The sequence below is a fragment of the Furipterus horrens genome, unplaced genomic scaffold (assembly GCF_987537825.1).
Source record: "Furipterus horrens unplaced genomic scaffold, mFurHor1.1.pri manual_scaffold_12, whole genome shotgun sequence".
NCBI lineage: Eukaryota > Metazoa > Chordata > Mammalia > Chiroptera > Furipteridae > Furipterus > Furipterus horrens.
Genome location: NW_028327182.1, coordinates 88,238,433 through 88,264,825, shown reverse-complemented (window position 1 = coordinate 88,264,825; position 26,393 = coordinate 88,238,433). Strand labels below are relative to the sequence as shown.

Genomic DNA, 26,393 nt, shown 5'->3' with positions numbered 1-26,393 from the left:
CTTCAGTACCCGCTCCTGACCAGCTGGGAGCAACTAAAATCTAGGCCCTGGTAGGAAAGACACTTACCTTCTGCGTAAAGGAGTTGGTACTTGACAGAGATCTGAGACTTGCCCCCAGCCTCGGCCTTGCAGTAGACCACCCCCTGCTGGTCAGAATGAGGTTGCAGATACACAAAGCCTCGCTTCAGGTCATAAACAATGTCTGTTCCATTGGCGGGGATTTCCTTGGCAGGGAACTCCCTATGGAGAGTGACTTTGGCGGACAGGACGGTCACTCGACAAGGGACCACAGCCTGTCTGTCCGGGTTCAAGTAGACAACATCGAAGTAACTGGGAGAAGGTACGAAGAGTTCTCCTTTCTCTGCAAAGGAAAAGATACAGGCTTCCTTATCCCAGAGAAACACGGAAAAAAGCCCTTGTTGGGTTCATGTCTCTGGGGCACAAAGAAGAGAGGGGCCTGGCAATAGACTCAGACTACTGAGTCCTTATGAATAGAAAAAGCTATTTTTAAATAATTTTCCTCCTTTAGAAGAAGGATGTTACTTCTCATCGGCTTTAAAATAGGTCTTAGATCAGGGATGGAGACTGATTTCCTTATGTTAAGAGCAGTTTTGACACCTGTAGACCATCCACTGTGTCTCTGGGGAAATCGTCCCCATAGCTTAGGTTCCATAACTGCCATCTGGAGGCGCTTCCCGGCATAACGGAGCTCCTCAGAGAGGCTCAGCCCAGTGGGCCTCATTTCTGCCAAGATTGGTGGAAAGGGAATCAAGTAGAGGCAGGTGGGGAACCTGCCAATCTCAGGTGCGGAGCTCAGGTGGGCTGCCCCTGGGCTGCAGACCTCCAGCCGGTTCCTTACACTCCTGTTTCCTCTGAAATCACCGCGTGTTCTCTAAGAGCTAGAAAATGGTCTTTTAATCTTACAGAAATGAGGACTGGCTTACCCATCCTTTCCTTAGTACAAAGGACTCTGGATTGGGTCTTTTTTGTTTGTTTGTTTTTGGTTGGTTTGTGGCATGGCACATTAAATCTTTTGTTTTCTCTGCTTACGAGAGAATAGTATAGTCATTAAGGGGAATCTTTTAACTTAATTATACCCCAACATTTGTTCAGTTGTTTCCCATGTTTTTCCTGCAGTGTCCCTGAAACAACCATTTATTCTTGGCTTTCTCTTTTATGACCCTTCTTTGTGCCATAGCCATATGATGTTTTAGATTGGGGACAGAAGTTCCGGACATAAGGTCAACTGTCCCCATGAGCCAAGAGTTCTTTGCGATGGGCGCATGTTAAGTAGCATGGAGCCCTTCCCCCCCTGACTCTGACTGAGGTCAAGAAAGAGTATATGACTCAGCTAGTCTTTATCTTTTGTGGGCTTTGTAGCAGGCTGAGTGGTTCATGCCACTTCATGACAGACGACTTTCAGGCTTAGGCAAGGACACCTTGTCAGTGAGGTACGTAACCGTCCTGTGCTCCCCAGGAGTCAATCTGTATGACCTTGGGTGTCTCCCCTCCCATTTGTAAAGAGAAGAATCCAAAATAGACTGTATTCAAGGTATCTTTTTGGCAAACAAACAAACAAACATTTAAGTAATTTATGATTGTAATGTTTAGAAGCAATTTTTGTTGTAAGGTTTTGTAGAGGAAACAACGAATAAGCAGAGCTGGTAGGATAACAATTGGAATTTCAGAACACAAAAATGTGGTCTTACTGCTTTGCATGCTTTGAAAGAGGAGACCACACCAGTTGCTTTAACAGAAAGAATTCATTTATAATCAGTACATTCCATCTCCCAAAAAAGTATGTTAAAGTTCATTTTAAAAATTATAAGTGACATATGCTGCCTGCAAATGTTTGTATCTGCTTGAGCAGATAATAAGCCCTCCGTTAAGAAAGCTAAACACATAAAAATTTAGATTAAAAAAAAAAGTTAACAGGCTATAAACTAAAATCCAAATTATAACCAGCTCATAGAAGTGCTCATTAAGGAGGTTTTGCTACATATGAAAACTGGCGTCCAGGCCCTTTGCTATGAGAAAGGCCGATTGCCAGGAATGTTCTCCTTCTGGGTCTGGTGGTATAGCTCTGTGTGACTTGAGGATAACTTATTAAGCTGTATAGTTATAATTTGCATTTTTGTCTTTGTTATACTTCAGTAAAATGCTAGAAAGGGAAAACCAAATCGCCTTTGAGTGCCTCCTGGATAAGAGTAAATATAATACGTGATAGTGGCACAAATTAACAACAGTCAAAACACAGCTTCCCAGTGCTGGCAATCAAACTCTGGGAAACACACACATAATGAATGCCAGACGCTTCCCTGTGTGGGCGGTGGGAACGCATATGTTCTGAAGCAGCCCAAAGCCAGCAGCAGAAAGCTCAGCGCTCCTAACAGCCCAGCTAGGCTTTGCAAACCCACCCAGGCCGGAAAAGACAGATCGCTAAACCCTACGCTGAAAATCCAGCTGGATGCCTAACTTTGTGTTGAGGAATGAGAATATGATACAACACGTTAGGTTACATCCCTTTTTGATCCAGGTTTCTTGAATGCTGAAATAAATATTAATTGGGGGAGGCATTCCTTTGATTCCCAAAGGGGCTTCCATCCTTTGAGGAAGAAGATCTGCCTCTAACAACCAAAGAGAGCCCATAACCCTAATGGGAGGTCTTCAGTTCAAGCTCCCAGTTCAAACACCAATGTTTGGTGAAGACACAAGAGTGCTAACTGTGGCAGAAATTCTTCATTCTGTCATTTGAAATATGGTTTCGGGCCTCATCTAAAAATCACAGGCGCTTATTAGCCTTAGTTGTTTTCTGCACTGTTTCTTCCCCACGGGGTCTAACAGTAAGGCGCGTGGGCTTTCTGCACAGCACATCCCAGTGGGAGGATCAGGAGGACCTGCCTGTAAACAACTGTTAGCAATTCTCCTGACCACCCGGGTTATGCCAGCTGGTGCCTGTCTGCCTATCAGTCAATCACCTTGTTTGAGAAACGGGTTAGGGCAGTAATAACATTGCATCCTGGGTCAGGCAAACGGGCTGTGACTCTATTCCACCGCTGTCAGCCATGAAACACTGAACGGGTCACTTGGCCCTTTGTGTCTCGGCATTAGCAATGTAATTTCTAAAACAGAGCTAATAAGGCAGTTTCTGCTTGGTCCCCAGGGGCCATTGTGCAAATGAAATGAGATACATGGGCCTTCCGGATTGTAGCGTGCGCTGCTCATGCATCTGCTCCCCAGAGAGGAGCTATCTGGACAGGAAGGGATTACATATGAGATTTTGCCAAAGCAAGGGCATAGGATCGTTTGAGTCGCAAGCCTAAATCACGGAGGTCTGAAGGGCAGGTGGATTCAGGAAGTAAGCGAATCTCCTGAAAGCCCCGCCCAGACACTAAGAAAGCATTCTGACTTCACCTGAAATGCCTTAGACAGGAGCTGCAACGCGGGGTGGCATTTGTCAACTTCCTGAAAGCTGACCTCTGAGCCTTGTCGGAGGATGTCCTCCCCCAGGTTTGGGTTTAGGGAACCGCAGAGGGAGGGGGCTGGTGAGCCACCCTGCGCTGCCTGCTTCCCCGAGTGCAACTCCACTGGTGAAACGTACCAAGCACTACAGAGTCAGAGACAGTCCACTCTGACCTGCACCTTTTCAGACACCTCACTTAGGCTCAGGGACCGGGAACCCTGCACCCACCCACCCCTGCCCGAACTTCAGTCTCTGTGCTCATAACAAACACAAGGCACCTGTAGCCAGGCATCCTGACTGCGGAGGCTCCCGGAAGGGGATCATTGTAAATTCTCAGAGCCTGTGACTAAAATCCTACATACAGCATGCTGTCCAAGAGAGCTTCCTGTGGTGACAGAGATGTTCCCTGTCAACCGTGTCCACAAGGACAGCCACTAGCCCCATGTGAAACATGGTAAGTGCCACTGAGAAACTGAGTTTTCAATTTTGTTTAATTTTAATTAATTCCTATTTAAATAGCAACAGGTGTCTATGGGTATCATATTGGACAAATGTAGGTATAAACTCCAGAGTCAGACAGTTATGGGTTCAAATCCTGAGACAGCTATTACTTGCAGTATGACCTTGGGAACTTATTTAATCTCTTTAAGCCTCAACTTTTCCATTGGGAAGCAAATATAAGTGATAGTAGTACTTACCCTGAAGGGTTGTTGAGAGACGCACATGAACTAATTGATAGAAAGCATTGAGGCCAGAACCTGGCGAAGAGTGGGTGCTCTGATGCTCATTATTTGAGAGTCAGCACACAGTGGGAACCTTTAATATGGGCACGTGCAGGCAGAAACATGAGCAGCGCCACTAATGCAGCAAACCTGTTACCTATGAAAAAGATGTAGGTGGAGCCTGTCTTGGCCTCGTCCTTCCTGCAGACGTAGCCGGTGCAGAGCTGCCCCCAGCAGCTGAACTCGCCAGTGTCAGCCGCGGTGGAGTTGACCAGGGTCAGCTGGCCGTAGCGCTCGTTCTGCTTTATGCTGTCAACAGAAGCAAAGGCAGGTCACACACCCGGGCCAGGGCCTGGCGGCCGTCACTCTCTGCCTCCTTGTTCTCACGGACAAACGCCCCGGTGGCTCGGGACAGAGCGCCCTCTCTCCAATGGCACAAACTAATAAAAGTGTGTTTGGAGAAAAGGTGTGTGTGGAGGGGCAGGCAGACAGAGACGCCTTCCCTAAAAGGAAATTAAAAAATGACTACTGTGTTTTCTACAGAGAGGAAATTCTCTTCGACCTCAGAACTGGGGTTTCCTTAAGTAAATCACTGGTACAACGCAACGCAGCCACAGAAACTCGACCAAAAAGCCTGGGGCAGGTGCCTTGCGTTCCGCTTTTGTTTTTAATGAGTTCATTGCAACCCCAGTTGACACCAATGAAATAACCCAGCATTATGCAGTGTGCAAAGTCTCTTTCATCAACAAGGGTAAGTCTCTGAATACAAGTGTGGCATCTTCAAGCTGCTACATTATTGTATTAAAAATACAAATTTTGTATAAGTCTCTCAAATGATGCTCAGTGAAATAAGTCAGACAGAAAAGGACAAAAACCCTGTGATTTCACTCACTGTGGAATGTAAAACAAAAAGTACAACAAGAACTGACAAAACAAACAAGAACAACAGATACAGACAACAGAACGGTCGTTATTCGAGGGAAAATGGGGTGAGGGAAGACAAAGTGAGTCAAGGGGTCACATACATGGTAACAGCAGGAAACTAGACTGTGCATGGGGAGCACAGTCAGATAGCAGATACAGATACAGATATCAAATTATAATCTTATTCCCCTGAAAGTTATATAATATTATTCATCAATGTTACTCTGATAAATTTAATAATAAAAATTAAAATAAAAACATAAGTACATAATTGCACATACAAAATGAAAATAAAAACTTTCCTTTAGACGTCCAGTCCACGTGGAAGAGGAGGTGAATGCAGGCGGGTTCGCCTTATCCCACAACCACATCAAAATCGCACCTAAATTATAGAACAACCATCACTGAGAACCACCTAGAGGCTAGCTGAACAGAAGTCCTACAACTAAGGATATAAAGAAGAAGCCATGATGAGACCACCTCTGGGTATTTTATCCAAAGAAATCCAAAACACTGATTTGAAAAGATACATGCATCCCTGTGTTCTCTGCAGCATTATTTACAATACCAAGGTATGGACACAACCTAAGTGTCCATCAATAGATAATTGGGTAAAGAAGGTGTGGTACATGTCTACAGTGGAATATTACTTGGCCATAAAAAAGAATGAAGTTTTTTCCATTTGTGACAAGGAAGGACCTCGAGGGTATGATGCTAAGTGTGGTAAATAAGACAGAAAAAGACAAACACCGTATGATTTCACTTGTCTGTGGAATCTAAAAAAAAAAAACAAAATAAACAAACAAATAAAACAGAAATAAACAGATAGATACAGAGAACAGATTGATGGTTGCCAGATGGGAGGGTTTGGAAGGGTGGGTGCAAAACGTGAAGGGATTAAGAAGTAATTGCCAATTATAGAGAGTCATGAGGATGTAAAGTAAAGCATTGGAAATGTAATCTATAATATTATAATGACTATGGTGTCAGATGAGACTTATTGGGGGATCACTTTGTAAGTTATATAAATGTTTAATCACTATGGTATATACCTGAAACTAATATATATATATAATATTGTATATCAACTGTAATTGAAAATTTTAAAAACAATTTTAAAAGAAAAGGGATATTAGTTAAAAAAAGAAAAGTGTGAATAAACTATGAACTTTACTTAATAATATTGTATCAGTATTGCTTCATTAAGGGTGTCATATGGGAGATCCAAGATGGCAGAGGAGGCACAGCCCTATGATCTCATTACCTGAGTGACTGTCTAATACAACAAGGATGCCAGCCTGTTAAACCGAGCACGCTGTTGCCTGGTGTCAGCCAACTGACCTGGAGTCTGCAAGATCCTTCCCCATGTGGGAAGGCCACCCTCCCCTCCACACCCCCACACTTATTAGAGATTTCTGGACCCCAGGGTAGGTAGGACGATGACCATGTCCAGCTTGAAGCAGTTAGAGGAGCATGAGACCTTCACCCATTGTCCTTTATAAAGGGTCTTAAGTCTGAGAGGAGGAAATTGTTACAGAGTGGGGGTCTCCCCCCCAAAAAATTAAATAATTTTTAAAAATTAAAAAAATATCCAACCAGAACCAGAACAGGAACAGAATCATAGGTATGGGGATCATTTGGAGGGTTATCAGCTGGGAGGGGGAAGGGGGAGAAGTGGGGAAATGGTGCAGGGAGGAAGAAGCATAATCGATTGGTACAAAATAGACAGGGGGAAGTTAAGGATAATATAGGAAAGGGTGAAGCCAAAGAACTTACATGCATGACTGACCCATGGACATGAACTAAGGGGGGTGGGATTGTTGGAGGGAAGGGGGGTAGTGGGCAGAGGGGAGAAAAGGGGAAAAAATTGGGACTACTGTAACAACACAATCAATAAAATATACTTAAAAAATAAGAGGCAAAATTATAAAAATTAAAAGCAAACAAACAAGAAAGAGTGTCATATGTACCACTCTAACATAAGATGTTAATAATAGGGGAACTGAGCATAGGGTATTCAGGAATCTTCTGCACTACCTCTGCACAATAATTCTATAAACCAAAAACTGTTCTAAAATTAAAAGAATATTTATTAAAAAAAAAAAAAAGAAACACAACTTTCCTTTAGGAAAAAAAAAATCCATTAGTTGCTGAGATGCTGAGCTCCAATTATGCAGTTCGCCCCTGGCAAAAGTATTTGGAGCTTCCAGGCACCCGCACTTTGCCTCACCCTATTATTTCTGCAATTACCTTCTCGTGTTTTACTCTTGTATTCTTGTTGCCTGTGAACATATTTGCAAACGCCTTCAGTTCCATTTTGAAATGAGGAGAGGCATAAATCTTTATTACCATTAATGTCATTGCAATTAACTGGGTCAGGAATCCATCCAGATGTATCATTCTGGGACAGATACTCCCCCCGCAGCTGAGCATGTGCAGATGCCAAAATAAGTGGTTTTAATCTGAGGATGCATCTCAAATACCCAACAGTTTCACCCCTCGGAGGTCTGCCTACTTTTCGGATATAGTTGAGATGCTCCAGCTGTATGCAGCAGCAACCTCAGTATCGCCACCACTTTAAATTTAGCAGCCAGCAGAATGTCTGGTCAGTGGGTATCGAACACAGCCTGTTCTAGCTGACCGCTGAAGGGCTGCCTTGGACACACACCAGTCCTGCCAAGCGGCGCCTCTGTACTCCCACTCAGTTTACTGCCTCCTTTCAACTGAACGGAAATCTCTCCTCCTTCAGGAACCTTCTAATTAGAATCAACTCAGAGGAGCGAACCTCTCTGCTTTCTCCCAGTGATGTAATGGGCTCCCTCATTCTTTACCCCAGACACCCCGGGCTACCTGTTATTACAGTGGATGGTAAAGACTCTGAGGGCAGGGACTGCGCCGTATTTGCTTTATAGTCTCCAAGCTAGAAATCTGTGCGGAGTCCACAGTAAGGATTTCCTAGAAATGAGTTTTTTGAAATTGAATTGAACCGAGGGTTGGAACCTTCAAAAGGAGATATCCAGTTCCCAGTATTCTGATGGGGAAACTGAGTCTCAGCAGGGGTGGCTTCCCTGAGACCCTGGTCAACATTGAGTCGGTTACTTAATTCAGTATGTACTGAATACTCACTCAATAAGAACATGCATATAAAGCACTTCTAGACATGCCTAGTTCATTGTATTATCCTAATTATATCTTTATTACCTATTATTGCACATTAGTAGTAGGTATTAAGAATACCACTTCAACAATGACAATGCACTCTCAACATCGGAAACAGCACCACAAATAAAAACCAGTGGACCTCAAGGATATTACAATCCAGTCAGGAATTAAAACTAATACATATGAAAAAAAATCAGAGAATGACTAAAGGGGTGCTCACAACAAGAACAATAGGAACTCACCCTTTGGGCTGAAGATGTTGGGGCAGCTTTGAGGAGGGGGTGAGGCAAGCTGGACTTTTAACAATGGGGATGGGAGGGGGTGGAGAGCAAGGGGGCTGAGAAGCAGTGAGCTCCCTTGCTCAGGGAACTCCAGCCCCATGAGGGCTGGGAGGGACCTGGTCTGCTCTGTTCATTGCCACGGCCCCAGTGCATGGTGGGTAGAAGATACTCAATAACGATTCAGGGATTCACTCCATCAATTACGGGGGAGACAGAGGGAGGGGGGTGGAAGTCACGGGCATGTGGTTGAGAACAGCAAGAAGGATGCACGCTTCAGCCAGCAGGCAGCAGGGGCCACCCTCAGTTTTGGAGGTGGGGAGTGATGGGCCACCTAAGCTGGGACACCCATGAAGAGAACAGGAGCTGGGAAGGCCAGAGGAAGAGGAGAGGCTGAGAGGCTGTCACTGTGATGCTGGGCAGGTGCTGGGGCCAGGCTGGCTGTTGAATCGGCCACGGAAGCGAATTGAAGGAATGTTTTCTTGGGGGAAATTTATGACAGATGTAATATGAGAGATGGAAGAGAGAGATATCAATAATGACCACTTCGTTTGTATTTCTGTTGAAAAGAATGGGCTTTTAACTGCCTGAAATGTAGTAGTTGAGAAGAGAAAGGAGATTGGGGTAGGCAAAATAATAGATTTACCTTTGGCGATTTTTGGATTTGTGATCCAAGGCGCACCATTTAAGTGTGGGTGTCCTATGGGCAGTTGGAAATACAATCCTGGCCCAGAGAGATGAAAACAGCACTAGATTTGTATTTGGGGTGTCATTTATACAGAGGTAAGAGTGGAAGCTGAAGGAATGAATGAAGTCAACAAGATAGAGCAATAAGACAAGATAAGATTGAGGACAAAATCTAGAGCCAAGCTAGGGGGCCGTAAAAAAAGAGGTAGGTAGAGGGGAGAGAAAAGAATGGGAAAGAAAAGGAATCAAGAAAGGGAAGCATCAAAAATATTCAAGAAATTGATACTCAAAAGATCAGATGCCTTTAAGAGGGATTGATGACCACACACACACACACACACACACACACACACAGACACACACCTTCTCTCACACACACACACACACACACACATACACACACATACTCACACCACCACCAAAAGAGCAGTTTCAGTTGTGAGGAAGGAGCTGGAATTCAGCAGATAAAATATGGAAAGCTGGAGAGAGAAAGGAAGTGGAAATCCTCCCAGGTAGACCATAATGTCTTGGCCTGCAGAGCTCAACACCAGGGGACAAAATCAGCAAGTCAACGACACATTTATCTGGCACTTTCTCTGGGCCTCGTACTTGCCAGGACTGTAGTGATAAAAAGTATTATGATGTCATTCCTACCAGGAAAGGAGCTGGGCACATAAGAATTTAGCACTTGGGAACAACCCTACCACCAGATGAAATCCGCATGCTGTATCTTTAGCAGGACTGGGGGCGGAAGGAAGGAAATGCACTGGAAAACATTTCTGGATTTTTCCACCCCCTCTCATAGGCAAACAATATAAAACAGGAAACAAATTATTTAGCAGGATTACACTCTAAATGCCTGGGTTTAAATGTCTATTTCTACTGAGGGCCTCACACAGGCCAGGCGGCAGGCCACCCAAGGGGTTGGGGTTGGACTATGTATGACCCAAGGCCGCCAGGGGAAGCGTCTGCACCATGAGACGGAGACACAGATTCACAGAGCCCTGCAGAGAGCTGTACAGAGATGCTTCACTCAAAGAAAGACACTTCCCTTCTCCTGTAACCACTTAGCAAATCCCCAGGGATGGAGGAAGCGGAGGATGTGAAGTTTGAGCAGAGCAAAAGGAGGTACTGCAACAGAGCACCCCCCCTGAAAAGTATAATTAAGAAAAGCGGAATTTACATTAATTGGATGTGGCTCTGAACCTCCCAGCACCACAGCTCACCTAAGGCCTGTTTCTTCCAAGACAGCACTTCAGACCTGGGCCACAATGAGCTCAGTGATGCGTAAATCCAGGTTCCAAAGAGTGTTTGCTCAGAATTTAGGACCGTGTGCGTGTGCGTGTGTGTGTGCACACGCATGTGTGGCTCTTCCAGTGGGCTCTTGTGGCCTTTACAAACTCAGAGTCCACTCCCATCAGTGGAGGCCTGCAGCTTCCCGCATGCAGCCCAGCACACTCTCTCCTGATGGGGGCCTATCTCATGGGACGGCACAGTGCAGAGGCCAAGAGCTCCCAAAGGGAGAGGCCGCTGTGCGTCTCACCTGGGGCAATGACTAGGTGACAATCGAGGGAGGGTCCAAGGTCCTGTCCTTCTTCAAGTCAAGAGCAGGAGGTGTGCCCTGGGTGACAAGATAATCAGTCATTGGTCCCATAAATACTTAAAGGGCAAATTAAGTGGGAGGTTCTGGACCAGAGAGGGACTAAGGGTCCTGGGAGAAGGGAAGGATTTCAGCATGCACAAACTAGGAGGCACGAAGATGCCCTGAAACGGGTCCAAAGGCAGGTTTGATGAATAACACGTAGGCAAAGGCCTGTGAGGAGAGGCAGTGGTCACGTGAGGCATAAAGTCATGGATTTTGGAGCCGCACGGATGGGATCCAAACCCCAGCTCTGCCATGACCTCCAGGCTCTATAGCTAGAGCTCACAGCTTCCACAGTCTGGCTCCACCTCCCTTTTCAACCTGCAGCAAGCACAGCAATACTGGGTACCGCCCACAGAAGGCTGGGCACTGCACTAAGCTCTTTGGATAAGTTCAAGACTTATTAGAACTGTGCGTGGCACAGGGTAAGCGCGCAATGTGTTTCAGGTATTGTTATCACAGGGTCCTCTTTAGTTCTAAGATGACATTAGGATGAAGGTACTTTGTCCCCCTTCTGCCGAGGAGCACACGGAAACGTAGAGAAGCACCTTGTCCAAAGTCTCCCAACTGCACGGGGCAGGACGTCCAGCATCACACAGACTCGGGTTACGAAGGTAAATGAGAAAGGCATTGATTTCCTTCCTGCAAAATGAAACGGACTGAGCAATTTTGACTGAGAGACGGCACTTGCAAACCAGCTTGCAAACCCAGTTAAATATGGTCACACACACCAGACAAGGACATGGAAGACCTGAATACGTTAGCTCAGCATCCTCCATGATACCTCGTTTTCTATTTAAATGGATAATAAACCAAAATAAGTAAGTGAAGAACGATAAGCCATTCAGTGAAGAATAGAAGGAAACAGGGCAAGAAAACAACCAGTTATGAAGGATTTACTAGGAAACTGAGAGCACCTCAGGTCTACCTTCTTTTTGCTCAGTCCCACAAGATGGCGATGAACAAAACTACTGGTAATAAGTAAAACGTAAGTAGCGCTTCACAGGCGTTCAGCGCCGTTTTCAGACTTTTACGTATTTTGACTGATTTCCTTCTCATAACTGCTCTGTGAGGTAGGTGCTGTTATCAGCCCCAGAGCAAAAGTTGAAGACCCGTGTAAATAACTCCCCGGGGCTGCTCAGCTAGACCCTTGCGGACATTCTGCTGTAGAAACTGATGTCTCCATGGGCCTAGGACAGAATCAGGAGTAAGGTAAAAAGATGCCTTCAAATGTCCTTCTTATTCAACACGCATTTCACATTTATAAATTATGTAGCTTCGACAACATGCAAGGAACTGTGCCCAGCATCAAGGGAGATACAGATTCATGGGTATCTGCTTGTTTCTCTTTCAAGTGTTTGTACAGGGTCTGTGTTTACACGAAGCCTCCTTTTAAGAACATGTCAAAAGTAATTGCTCCGTGATACGCTGGGAACAGAGCCATGTCAGCAGACACAAGTCCTGGGAGACAGACAGCTGGGCAAAACATATCAAAGCTCCACAGTTTATGATTTCAGAAAAAAAAGATGAAAAGAAATATGTATGAGAAACAAATATGCAAACTGAGAAACTTCAAAGAGAATACAGTTTCCACATCGGAAATTAAGCTGAAATACCACCCCTCTCTCTCTCTCTCTCTCTCTCTCTCTCTCTCTCTCTCTCTCTCTCTCTCTCCACGTCTGAGGACTATCCAAGGACCTACTCAAAATGCTCACAATCTAACTGTAGCACTCTGTTCCAACAACATCTGTGTTAACCTGTGTGCAATGTAACACAGGTCTTACATGTGTGCAATGTAACACAGGTCTTTCCAGCTACAATGACTTACACCCCATTCTCCTGTATTACCTAAAAAGAAGTCATATCAGCATTTTTAACTCTTTCTTGTAGGTGACGGCCCTCCAGCCTGCCAGCGCCTCTTTCCCTTGTCCAACTCCTGGCTGTGATGCCAGCCACAGACTCTGTCCATGTGCCAGAAGTCCCCCTTCTATCACCGCCGCACCCTGTCCACCCTGCAGATGTCATCCTTCCTTGTGACCTCTCTTGCCATCCGGTCTGGCCTCTCCTTAAAGGAGACACGCCTCTTCCTCCTTCAGAGATGTCTCAGATTCTAAGAAACTGAGACATGGGTATCTCTTTTATATCACAAGCCAAACCAGGACTGATAAACCAGAGATTAACCAAGCAGAAAATCCCATTGGGCTTCCTAGAATAAAGGCGTTAAGACGTACATGCCTGTGGCCCAACCATTTATTTCACTTGTAGGAATAAATCATTCTTATCTACATGCTTATTGCAGCAATGACTGATAGTAAAAAAAGGGGGAGAAGGGGGTGACCTAAGATTCCAACAAACAAATTCAGTTAAACATACTGTGGTATTACAGTTATAACAGACTAATATTCATAATATAGGGAAAATTAATCATTAAGGAGTTGGTACACTTTTTGTATATATAAAAATAAAAGCAGAAGGTTTTATACTACAATGCTGATATACCAGTGTATCTTGGTATATTCAGTGATCTCTTCCTTCTTTTTACTTACCTATAATTTCTACTGTTCTAAATTAAGTGAGCATGTATTACATTGTAATAAAAAAATAAAAAATATAATAAAAGCAAAACAAGTAAACCATCCACAAACTACAGAACGGATGATCTGTAAGCATGTAACTGCGGATGCCTCATCTGTACTTTAAAAATCTGAAGGTGAGTTTTATATCATGTAGCCTTTTCAGAATGTGGATTCCAAAGGCAAGACCAGGAGGTCTAAAAAAAAGCCATTATATTATTTTGCTCTGATCAATTTAAAAAAAAAAAAAAGAAAAAAGAAGCCCGGTGGAGCATAAAAGATCATCAAAAGTGCAGCGTGACTTTGTTCCCACCCCTGCCCTGTTCCTGCGCAGGCGTGGCTGCCGGGCTGTGCCCCCTTCCTGGGTCTCCCGGGCAGCCTCCCCTCTCACCTGGTTCCCACTCTGGGTCCCCCTCTCTTTTAATGCGGCCATAGCTCCACCTTTCACCCGGGCTGAATCTTGATGTCAACACTGACGCTCCATCTCCGTTCCAATCCTTACACTCTTCTCAGCTGACCAAGAGATCCTTCTAGAAAAAAATGCCTCCCCCATCTCCTTCACGCGCTCTCTAACAGTGTCACAGACACTCTCCAAACAGCATGCAGTTGTCGCTGTCCCTTCACCACATGGGCCGCTCCCAGTGTGCACAGAACTGCATGCGCCCACGTTGGCCCACAATCCGAGGCTCTCTGCTCTCCCGGTCCCTCCATCGCAGACCCTCCTCTTCGCCCAACCGAAGTCCTCGCCGACCGCAGACACACCGGCTCATTTCCACCCCAGCCCTGCAGCTACTTCTTTCCCCCTCTTTCTTTTTCTCTCTGGCCTACAGCTGGCTGTCCTTCCGAGTTCTGTCCTTGGCGGAGAGCTTTTCTGTTCAGGGGCGTTGGTAAAACAGCATGCATCCGGGGGTCCGATCACCTTGATTCAAATCCTGTCTCCGCACCTTACCGGCTCTGTGACCGTTACTAACCAATTCATCTTATTGTGCCGGTGTCCTCATCTGAGACACGGGGATAATAACAGTCCCCACCTTCTAGCGTTGCTATGAGGATTAACTTAGTTAATAACGCTACAAGAATGCTGGCCCAGAATAAGAGCTCACAAATGTTAGGTGCTGTTGAGGGTGTCCCAGGACACACACATCTAAGCTTCCTTCTCACGCCCTGCACTTAATGTCTTTATCACAAATCTTGGAGCTCAATTGATCTATCTAATCTATCCATTTACCTGCGGCTTTCTGCTGTGTGACCTTTTCAACTCCCAATTATATTTCTCTAGTAAGGTAACCCCCTCCCAAGAAGGAACCATGACTTATGCTTGCCTGTATCACCCATAGCCCTCCGCATGGCACAGTGCTGGGCAGACAGCAGTTACTGCTGACTGAGAGCAGAAGAAAGCCAAGTTCAATGAGTGAAGCTGAGCTGAATAACTTGTCCAAAGGCTCTTACCCCTTGGCCCCCACATCACCCCAGCGAATGAAGTACAAGCACAAATAATCATTTTGGAACCGGAAGGTACTGTAGAGACCATCTGGTTGGATCCCTCGTATCACAGAGATGCAGTGACTCACCCAAGGTCACACAGCCAGTTCACATTCACGGGTGATGGTAAGATACAGCCTAGGGGATGGGAACTCGCCATGTAGAGAAACTCACAGAAATAAGTAAATCGTTGTTGTCAACGGAAGTTTTACAAGGTTGTCTTTCAAAACTGGCCACCGCATGATTCTAATGTATGAGGATTATTTATGCTAACAGCTCATTTCTGGAAATTCTCATCTTATGGTGTAGAATAAACCCATCAGCACTTCTGAGTGGGTCACAAGAAATCCAGCCCCGCCCCAGCTCTGCTTAGCTAAATGCTCACAGCCACACAGGGGAAGAATAGGCCTTGGAAGAGGAGTTAACAGAAGACAATGGAGCGAGCCGCCACCACTCTTGTTCGGGAACAAGTGGGGAGTTACTAACGGGCTGGCACGCAGCCAGCGAGTGTATTATGGCCCAGTTATAATAGTGAATGCAGGGGCCGTGGGCTGGGCCCCGTCTGCACCTGGCTCCTCCTGTCCTGCCAACATTCTAAGGTGCCCACATGTACTAACATGACTTGGATGGTAAAGCTTCTGAACAAACACCAGAAACTTAGAGAAACAGACTGCTTTCTTGAGACTGGAGGGGTGCTGTTCTTCCACTTACTGATGCATCCATTGGTTGATTCCTGTATGTGCCTGGACCAGGGATCGAACCCACAGCCTCAGTGTATGGGGACAACCCCCAGTCCACTCTCGCCCCGCCCCAATGCTGGAACACAAGCGTAGACTGGCTTGGAGCCTGCTTCCTCGGCCCACTGGCCCTTTGTGTCGTCTGTGGGTGAAGCAGCTGTTTCCAACTATGGCCGAGGGAAAACTCAGCAGCCCTCCCTTCTCTCCAGAAGCTACATTTTGTTTTCAGAGGGGCCAGCCATCAAGGAGACTCCTGTGCCCCAGCGAATGCAGGACTGGACTGAGAAATGCTAACATTCCCAGACTCCACAGCACCACACTAAAAGACAATGCCTGCACCCCGATTTTCTACGTGCAGAGTGGGGTTTCTTTACCACCACGTCAGCCCAGCTTGCTTTTACATCTGTGATATTGCTACAACCTCACTTACGTCTCCAGTGTCTCCCTGTTCCTTCTTATTTCATTCTGTGGCTCAGGACTGGGCCATGAATTCCCTGCTGAAGAGTCCGGAAATCTGTTATACCACTGAAGAAACAAAATGTTTCCAGAGAAGCTGGAAATGGATTGTGTTGATCGCCCAGCAGAGGTTGATCAAATGGTCCAGAAATTTCTTGTATTAATGGTTTTTATATGAACAAAATAAGAGCAAAATTATAAAAAGTAATTCTTGCAAAGAAACTTAGGTCCAAGGATATGTTTACAGACCCCAGCTTGGGACACATGGAGAGAGGTTCCCTGAGAAAGGGAAGGGACACCGTCTTTCTCTAGAGATGGTGAGAAGTAATAACCCTCACACTGTGATAGATACCCCTCTGTATTGTCTACTAATAGGGGCTTCGAGTCAGTGACTCCTAACTGCCCTCAGATTCCACTCTCACTCCCTCATTGTGGTTGACAAGGCTCCCGGTGGTCTGACTCCTGCTCACCCCCAGCGTCATCCCCACCTGGTCTCCTCCTTCCTCCTCCCCAGTCCCGAACCACCCCCTCTCCCTCATGCACCCTCGATGCTCCGGGTGCAATACCTTTTCTCAGCTCCAGGCTGTTCCTCATGCTGTTCCCTCTCCTGGAATTTCTTACATTCCCCTCCCATCCCCTTCTTTATCTGGTTAACTCTCAGCCTTCGGAGATTAGCTTGAGTTTTCTCCTCCCTGACCCCGAGCATCTGCGAACCAGGCATTCACATAGCTATCTATTCATATTGCTTATTTAATAGTCTGTCTTCCTGTGAGACGGAAGGCTCTCTGGCTGTTGAGATTGGGTCCACCTTGCTCACTCTTATAGCTCCAGCACCACCTAGAATAGGATCATGAACACCGCAAAGGCTAAAAAAGAAAAGGGGGGAGGGAGTTGCAAAAGGGAATAAATTAAGGGAGGCTATGAGTGGAAGCAAAATAGGAGAACAGAAAGGGAATGAGGCAGAGGAGCCAGTCAACAGTAAGTAAATAGTAACACGTATACAATAAATGCGAACAACTATTGTCAGACAAATATCCTCACTCTTTTCTGATCTCAAACGAGAATGGAGATCTACATGATTGGGATACAGTGAGTCTGGAGTTAAAATCACAATCAATTTGCAGCATCTGAAAATATGCTACTGTTTGCCACCGAGAAGTCAACTGAGCTGTTCAAAGTGCCCGGTGCTCTGGGAAGCCAGCAGGACTCAGCTTGTGTGGGCACATAAACGCCCAGACGCCCACGCCTTTTAAAAATGTGTGTTGTTGGGACCTGAATCCCATATTGCTTAAAACATAACTCTCGTTGTGGTCACTGCGTGGCCCAAAAGGATGAAAGAACCGTAAGCACAAGTGTGCCATTATTTTACCCCATCTGTCCTCTTTGGAATTGGTTTTTACTGGCGGAAGGAAGACAATTGTAACACGGCTGAAGACTGCCACCTCGTGGACTTCTAACGACACGGGCTTGCCAGGGCGGAAGAAGAAAGCATCACTGGAGACTCCGGAGAACCTGGAGGGTGCGCATCACCTTGGCTCCCTCCTGGGATTGGTCGGAGCCCACCTTCTGGGAAGGGGGCTCACGGATAGCCTTCGTTCAGCGCTCCCCTTTCTAAATAGCCCAAGGTAATAATGTTTTAACATCGAATGGCCAAAACATCTGAAATCAATGTGAAATTTCAACCTCTCAGCGCACCGCTCTGGAAAAGAATTTTACTTCTCTCTTGAATCTTAACTTCAGAAACCCAAGGAGAAAAAAAACAGGTGACAACAAATCTGTCTTCCCTGGAGCGACCCCCTGCCTTAAGCCGAGCGTGTCCTTCAGTCTACCTGCGTGCCACTAGCCACACCAGCGCACCCGGGCGGGGCGACCGCTCTACGTGGAGAGGCAGGAGGCTGCAGTCCGAGACACTGCCGCTCACCCTGGACCAGCCCCCTATGCTCTGTGAGCCTCAGTTTCCTCACTTGTTAAAAAGGGGGGGGGGCTTCAGCATGATCGCCACTCAGGCCCTTTCATCTCTCAAGTTCACTGAGCTCCCTCTCAGAGTCACAGGTGTCACGCCCCCCCCCCCCCCCCCCCGCCCGGGGCCGGGACCTGATGTTAGAACCCCTGGAGGCTCAGGGGCCCAGCACCAAGGTCTCACCGCGGTGCCTGCGGAGAACGTTCAATGTGGTAGGAGCTGCGCTGGGGGCGGGGGAAGTACCAGCAAGGAAACTGACATCTCTGCTGAGCTCACAAAGGACACAAACACTAATGACCAAGGAGACGGTGATGGCACCATGGATGATAGGTGTGCCATGAGGGTATGTGACTGGGGTCACTGGAAGGGGGCACTGAGAGCAAGAAACTCTAAGGACGAGGCGGACCTGGGTCTGAAGGATGGAAAACCTGTGTGTCCATGAGCCAGATGCGCAAAGGACCCAGGCGGGAAGGAGTCTGCCGCATCTGCAGACCAGAAAAAGTCCATGGAGGCTGGAATGTGGACAATAGAGAGGGACATGACATGGGCCAGCAGGGGCCAGACTACACATGGCCTTGCAGGAGCTTCAGCTTTAAGAGCAACAGCACTGTTCTGCTGAAGGGCCCACGGCAGGGCCAGCTGTGCTTTTGTAAAAGATCCGTCTGCCCTGTGGAGCACTGAGGTCAGGTTCGAGCTCCGGTGCAGAGCAGCCACTTATGTGATTACTGCTGTAAGTAAGAGACGAGGGTTACAGCTGCTGTGGTGGAAAGAAGTGGGGAGATTCCAGAAATAATTAAATAGTAGCACCATTAGAGCATGGTAGTTGCATTGAAGTAAGAGGGAAGTGTCCGAAGTGATTCCCAGGCCCCTGGTCAAGGGCAGCTGGATGGCATTAGTGCCATGCATAGACTAAAGGGCACAGGAGGATGGCCAGGTATGCAGAAGGACCATGAGCTCAGTCTCAGATGGTTACACTTAAAGGAAGGCTCATCCAAGATCCAGGCAGCTGGAGAGTTCCATCTAGAGCTTAAAAGAAACACTTCGTCCACCACAGGGTAAAAGGAAGAGAAGTGGGCCCGGAACCCACAGGCGACATCTGGGACAGCAGAGGGCTCGAGGCTGATGAAGGGTACTGCGGGGAGTGGCCGAGGAGGCAGAAGGAAAACCGGAAGACCATGGCATTGTACAAGCCAAGAGGAGACAGAGCATCGCCTTCTGTGGACAGACCTGCTGGAACATCTAGGAGAGGACTGAAAAGTGAACTCTGAATTTATTGACCTTGACCTTGGGGATAAAATGCATGTGGAACAAGGGGCAGGTGTCTGGTGCAGTAGTTGAGGGACAAGAAGAGGGAAGTGAAGACAATGAATGCAGAGACAGACTCCTCCAAGGGGTCTGGCTGTGAAGGAAAAAAGAGAGAGGAAGGTGGCTGGAGAGTACCTGGGGGCCAAGGTGGAATTTCCTAATACGGAGAAGATTTATGGAAAGGATTCCACTAAAAAGCGTGCCGAGCCAGCATGGGAGGCAATAACTGAAGTCATAAGGTTCCCGAGAAAGGCTGTAAGGGCAAGGTCCAGGGTGCAGATAAAGCTTTGGTCTTGGTCCAGAGGAACTCTTTCTCCACTGTAATCCTGAGGGCAGGGAAGAAAGAGAGGCACCAAGAGGGAGCTAAGGCAATTCTAGGGTTCCAATTTCTCACTAAATTCGGTGGTAATTTTATGAGCTGAACATGAGAGATGGAGATTAGAGATTTAAGAAGAGGACGAAAGTGAGATCTCTAGAGAAGCGTATTTGGCTTTGCCAGGCACAAGGGACGTGACCCCAGACTCACACCACCCACCCCGGCCAGCCACGTGGTTTACTCAGCAGTGCTCAGTGTCCACGTGTGACAACAGAAAGGAGGTGACCAGGTTCATTTAGGGCTGGCAATTTCCAAATAGGAACAAAGGAAAACAGAGGGCAAAGTATTTAAGATGTGTTCGAGAGTTCAGTAGAAATGACGGACCCTGGAGTCTAAGATAAAGAGAGGAGAGAAGTGAACACAGAAGTGGACTGGCTGGGTAAAGAGGGATATAAAACACGTTCTTATTTGTTGTGGCCCTCCTTCCGATACATACGGCGTACACATTGGCTCTGAGTGCAGTCACCTTTAAAGGCTGAAGAAATGAAGGCACGCGTGACTAGGAACTGACATCTCACATGATCACTAAACCCCTGGAGAAGCCAAGAAAATATTTTCTGAGCTCTGGTCAGTGTCAGGCACTGCGCTAAGAATTTGGTGCTGAATCAAACAGATGTTGTATTTGCCCTCACGGGGCTCGCGCTTTCATGGAGGAAGATGAACGCAGGCCCCAGATTACAAAGAACTGAGAGGGACATGTACAAACTTTCTTGGATCCTCTCTATTAGAAGCCACACAGCTGTGCACAGTTCCCTGATTTATGTGAGTCCTGGCCAGAAGAAAATGTCCCAAAACATCATTTGGTTTACTGTGCTTTGGAAATATATGTTACCTAGTAACAATTAGTGATAATTTATTGAATATTTACCATGGGCCAGGCAGCGCTCACCATACGTAATATTATCTTTATAGTCCAGATGAGGAAATTGCGATCTAGGGAAATTACCGGATTAAAGATCACTTTGTTGGTTAGTGGTAAAGACAGGATTCAAATCTAGCTGTGTATCAGCCTGACCTCTCTGTTCCATAACACGCTCCCTCTTCTGGTCAGAGGATTATATTTGGGACAAATGAGGTAACATGTGAACTTGGTTCCAGAAAGCTACCAAGATTGCTTAAAATGACCAGGTTTTGTTGGAAGTGCACCTGGGAAGCTTCCAACCCGAAGCTGTCAGGACGGCGGAAAGAACTCATTCCACCGGAAAAGAAAACAGAGAATAAATACTTCTCTTCTACCCAGAGCGCCACGTTCCGGGAAAGATGTCAAGAGTCAATTTGTTGAATCTCTGGTGTCAAATAAATCATGATTTTTTTTTTGTTGTTTGATATAGAGTTATGACTAGATGTTTTTCACATTTTTCACATGTTTTTTTTTTTTTTTTTTTTTTTTGGTAAAGTCCTTGGGGACCCACATCTGTCTTTACTTTCTTATAAAGCCCTAACTGTACTTTGAATGAATACTATTTAATGTTAAGTCAAAATTGACTTTTTCAGCTACTGGATATTGCTTTTCAATTCAGATTCATGTTCACTTCACTTTGAGTCCTTAAGATATTTTCAAACATATTTTGGCTACCATAACTTTGAAAACAGTCCTCGAAAATATTAAATCTTTAAGGGCCAAATCATCTAGGTTTAAGATAGTTTGTGTAAGTCAAAGATTAAATTTAAAACAGATTCGTTCTGTTTTTTCTTTTTTAAAAAAATGTATAAATTTGACTTTGGTAAATTAAGACATTTAAAAAGTTTGCAGTAATAAATAATTCCAGATTTGTTCCAAGAAGGGGCTGCACACACACACACACACACACACACACATGCACACACATACCACACACCCCACACGTGTGTATTTCAAGTGTGGGGATGAAAATGGGAAACACTATTTCCTCCCCACCCCCATTCCTCAGCCAACCTACTGCCCCTCAAGAAAAATCCTACGCTATCAAGTACCATGAAACCAGAAGAGTATCTTAAGAATAAAATGTGAAAGAAGTCTTAACTCCAGAGGTTAGAGAGAGAGATATTACTTATATATATATATATATTTTAATTTATTTATTCTCCAAGGTGTACGTGTTGAGGAAGAAAGGGGAAAAGATGGTTATTCTGTCATTCAATAGATGAAGCTAAATGCCAAGCACTTAGTTAAGTCACAAAGAAAAACACATTGAAGAAGAAATGCAGGAATTCTCTAAAGAGAATGCATCAGGGGCCCTGGGAGCACAGACCTCGGGGGGCCTCTTACAGGCTCCCAGAGGAAGTGACTGCGGCTGAAGTTAGTTAGCCAGGGGAAGAGGAGCCAAGAGTGGTCCAGGCAAGTTTTATTTTTTCTTAATCCTCACTTGAGGATATGTTTATTGATTTTTTTAGAGAAAGAGGTAGAAAGAGAAAGAGAGAGAAACATCAATGTGATCAGTTGCCTCCTGAAAACGCCCCGACTGGGGATTGAACCCATAACCTTTGGTGTATGGGATGACACTCCAACCAGCTGAACAACCCAGTGTAGGTCCAGGCAAGTTTTCCAGCTTCAAGAACTGGAAGCACTTGCCAAGGTCACAGGAGCCCAGCCAGTGAAAGCGGAGACACTAATCTAGAGGAGAATGGGGACTCAGGAGAGACACGGGGACTCAGGGAGGGGCTCAGCAATCACATGAGGAAGTTGGCCTTTATTCCCAATGGAAACCCACCATGTGTGAAGCTGGGGAACATCATGATCAGATGAGCATTTTTAAAATATCACTTCCGCTGCTGTGCGGAGGTGGGAGTGGGGCATGTCTGGCTTGGGCGTGGTTGTGGCCGGGCTGGGGAGGAAGGACAGTGAACCTGTCACCTCCAGGGACAGCAGAGCTGAAAGAGGACAGGCTTGTGGCTCTCAGGAAGGCTGAACTGGCTGAGCTTGGTGGCTGACCAGATGCGGGGAGCCAGGGGAGAGGGACCAGACAAGGGTGCTGCTCCCCAGGTTTCTGGCTGAGCAACTGAGTGGTGTCCCTGAGGGAGGTCAAGGTCAGAGGTGGAGTTTGCGCAGAAATATGACTGCTTTGAACATGCAGCGTTTGAGATGCCTGCGATCCTCATTCTTTCTTCCCGCGTTCCAGCCATCCCAAACAGACACCACCCTGTATTTCTCTATTCTAAATCATATGAAGAAATGGGTGGAAAGGACCTCAGAAATTCTGTAGTCTGGTCCCCTTCATTCTATGCACGAGCACACTGAGGCCCAGGAAATGAAGGGACTTTGCTGAAGACACAGGGGACTCGCACCAACTGACCCCACAGGCTCCTCCCAGGACCCCCTGAAGCACGCTCTGTTTTCTTGCTTTTCACAGTTTTCAAAGTCTTCACTTTTCCTGAGCAAGAAACCAGCCTCCTGAGGGTATTCATTCAAACATGAAGAGCGTTTGGCCTTTTTACTCACTGATGCCTCTGAATAAAAAGTCACATACTGAGGAATGTAAAAATAATGAGAAGCAGTTGAAAAGTTCAAAAACAGTGTAAGCTGGTCTCAGGTCAAGTTGCTCATAGGAATCTCCTGTTAGGACATTTCGGTTTTCATTAGGATGACTTAAAAATAATATAAAGCATTGGGTTCATTATTATTTACAACAAGCATTCTTAAATATCTATCTGTATGCATCACGGTCTCAACATTATTTGTCATCTGCTTCCTATATAATTTCACTGTTTTAACCAATGTGGATAGGATTTGTAATTTTTTTAACTGGTCAAAGAAATAAAATCTATGGCTTTTGCTCACAGAGTTTCCATTTTTATAAGCTGTTCGTGAAATGGCAGATGTCAGAAATGGTAGGAAGAAAACCAAACCCTAACTCAAGGTAAGTAAAATAAATAAGTAAATAAATGCCTGCTTACCTGAGGCGGGAGTCCTTAAAGGTGTCCAGGTAGGCGGGGTAGCTCCATCCAATCTTATTCCCTTTACACCGAAGCTCGAGAGTCTGCCCAGCAGTCAGACTCAGGGTAGCAGCGGGTTTCTGGAAGCGACCCTTATCCATGATCTGCATCATGATAGACTGCCTCTTGGGCGGGGAATCGGCTGAGTCCCTGTCCTTTGTTTTAGGAATTTTGGGCTTCACCTTTTTGTTGGTGGGCTTGATTCTGTTTTCTCCTGGCTCCTTTGGACTCTTGCTCTTGGGAGGGTGTTGGCCGGTAACTGGTACAAATGTGAGGAGAGAATAAAACACACCCAGAGCATTTAACACCGAAAACAGATTACTTTTTTAAAAATTTATTTATTTAGTTAGTTAGTTAGTTTATTTATTTATTTTCAGAGAGAAGGAAAAGGAGAAAGAGAGGGAGAGAAACATGACTGTGTGGTTGCCTCTCACTCGTGCCCCCAACTGGGGACCTGACGTGCAACCTAGGCATGTGCCCTGACTGGGAATCGAACCAGCGATTCTTTGCTTGTATGCCGATGCTCAATCCACTGAGCCACAGCAGCCAGGTCAGATCACTTTTTAATACCCCTCTCCTTGTATGCCAGACTTATTTTCAGTAATAATCACTATTTTCTTGGTTCATTCTTTAGTTTTAGGACAATTAATTACTGAGAAGGAATATATTTCGGTTTCAATGATTTTATTTAGATCTACTTCCCGTGTGATCTAGAATTCGCACTCAGGTGACAAAAATGCTCCCCTGTGATGCACACTCTGGCTCGTGATCTCTCAGGGGTCCCCTGGAACGGCAGAATGGAAGCCAGTCACGGTGGCCTGTCATTGCCCACTTCGAATGTTTAAACGCAGGAAAATGTCATCTCCTGAAAGTGGCGGCACAAATGGCACTGCAAGCTCCATCAGAAGATTTTGAATCGTTGTGAACTTTCTCCCAAACCACTGGGGACAGTGGAGTCTTGGTGTGTCAGGGGCTGACAATGTCCACACAGAATACAAGGTTTAGGAGGAAGTATGTACGAAACCCGTGCTCATTTAAAATGACATGTAAGTCACTAACACTCAACAGGAACTGTTGCAATGACTTAGAACTTAGCCAACAAAGTGTTTTGGGCGGAGGAGTTTCTATCACCAACACCGTTGAGAATTGCTGGCCAATGGTAAGAATAAAAAACTGACCTACTTGAAGTCCGTTTTGTTACTGTTTCCCCCTTCTCCACAGACAATGCCCCCCTTATTGCCCGCAGGCAGGGGAGATCTGCTGCTGCCCCGCCTCTGGGCCCCAGAAGTCTCAGCTGTCCCCCCCAGCCATCAGCCACGTGCTTGGTGCCCACAGGGGGATGAGGAGGAGTCTGTGTGCAGCCTCAGCTTGCTCATCTGTCTGCATGAGCTCAAAGGTGACCTTAATGAATGCCCAAATTCACAGGGCCCCGAGGGGTCATTTAGGTCAAGTCCTCACGTTCTAGATTAAAAATAAAGGAGGCCCTGAAAAGTTACATAGTTTGTGCACCGCGGGTCCTGGCAGCACGTGGGAGCAGACCTCGGCTCCTCTGGATTCCTTTCCAAGCGCTCACTTCACTATGTGTGCAAACACATCCTGTGTCTATCATATTTTACATAGATGACTATACGAACCTTGGCCAACTGAGGGAATTACTGGCGTTTGCTTAAAATGGAGAAGTGGGATAAATCAGGAGAATCTTTATTTTTTCCCTTTGTAATGTATGCATGTATCCAATACTGCCTTGGAATGGTCACGAGTACAAAGACATTGAAATTGGGATCAAGGGATGGAAAGAGACCAGTGTTACAAGCTCTTCCGCGGTAGGTCAGGCAGGTGATTAACAACGCAGGCAGGTGAGCTGGAGAGGCCACGCCTTAAAGGGGCAGCTGCTCCTAGTTCAGCAGGCGCTGCCTCAGGGGCAGGAGCGCCCACGGTGGCTGGGTCTGATTCCTCAGTGGATGGTAGCAAAGCAGATTTCCTAGTTTATAAATATCACGCACTTGATGTTTTAGAAACCTCAGGTTTGCATCGCAGAGGTTATAAGTCAGGCTGCGGTTTCTCTGGAGGGGTGGGGATGACCAGGAGGGGCCGCAAGGGAAATCGCCAGGAACGTTCTGTCTTGATCTGAGCTGGTTATATGGGTGTGGGCACCCCATGAGCACTCATGGAGCGGCACTCCTATCATTTGTACCCAAAAGCCAAGTGCTCTGGACTCAACCACAGAATGATGAACTTGGCTTCCTTTGCGGGTTGCCTTTTGCCTTTTGAAACAGGAGCCATTGAGCTTCCGCTCGTAGCTCAGCCTGGCCCAGGCTCCGGACCCAACCCCACTCCCAGCTCAGTACCCACATCATCTCCTCGGTTTGGTGCCCTGCCTGGGCTTGCAGGCCTTGCTCCCTGAGCCCGCCTCTGTGTTCCATGACTTCAGGTCCCGCTGTGACCTCGCTTTCCCTCCCCAGGCCTGAGCCCCTTCCCCTGCTCTGGTGCCCCTGGGTCATAGGCTCTGCTGAGCTTTCTCAGTCCCTCCAGGGAGCAGAGTTGTGTTCCTGAACCCCGTCTCCAAAGAGAGTCCCCAGGACCTGCGGTGGAACCTGCCTTTCACTAAGACTGCCCTTGAATCTGCACTTTGGTTTGTTTACCCCTGGGGTTCTAATGACAGAGGGGGTGGGCAGTGGCACGCATACACGTCCTTCTCCAGCCTCCCAGAAGGA

The 26,393-nt window shown here is 46.3% G+C and overlaps 1 protein-coding gene across 1 annotated transcript in view; it reads right to left on the bottom strand.

Moving 5' to 3' along the window:
• The window catches only part of PDGFRL (platelet derived growth factor receptor like), a 39,131-nt gene that overhangs the window by 5,350 nt on the left and 7,388 nt on the right, over positions 1-26,393 (bottom strand). The window contains exons 2-4 of the mRNA XM_090258256.1: positions 23,641-23,938; positions 4,343-4,494; positions 68-361 (exon numbers count right to left, since the gene is read on the bottom strand). Coding sequence (XP_090114382.1) covers positions 68-361; positions 4,343-4,494; positions 23,641-23,938 — 744 coding nt within the window. The remainder of the gene's footprint in view (positions 1-67; positions 362-4,342; positions 4,495-23,640; positions 23,939-26,393) is intronic.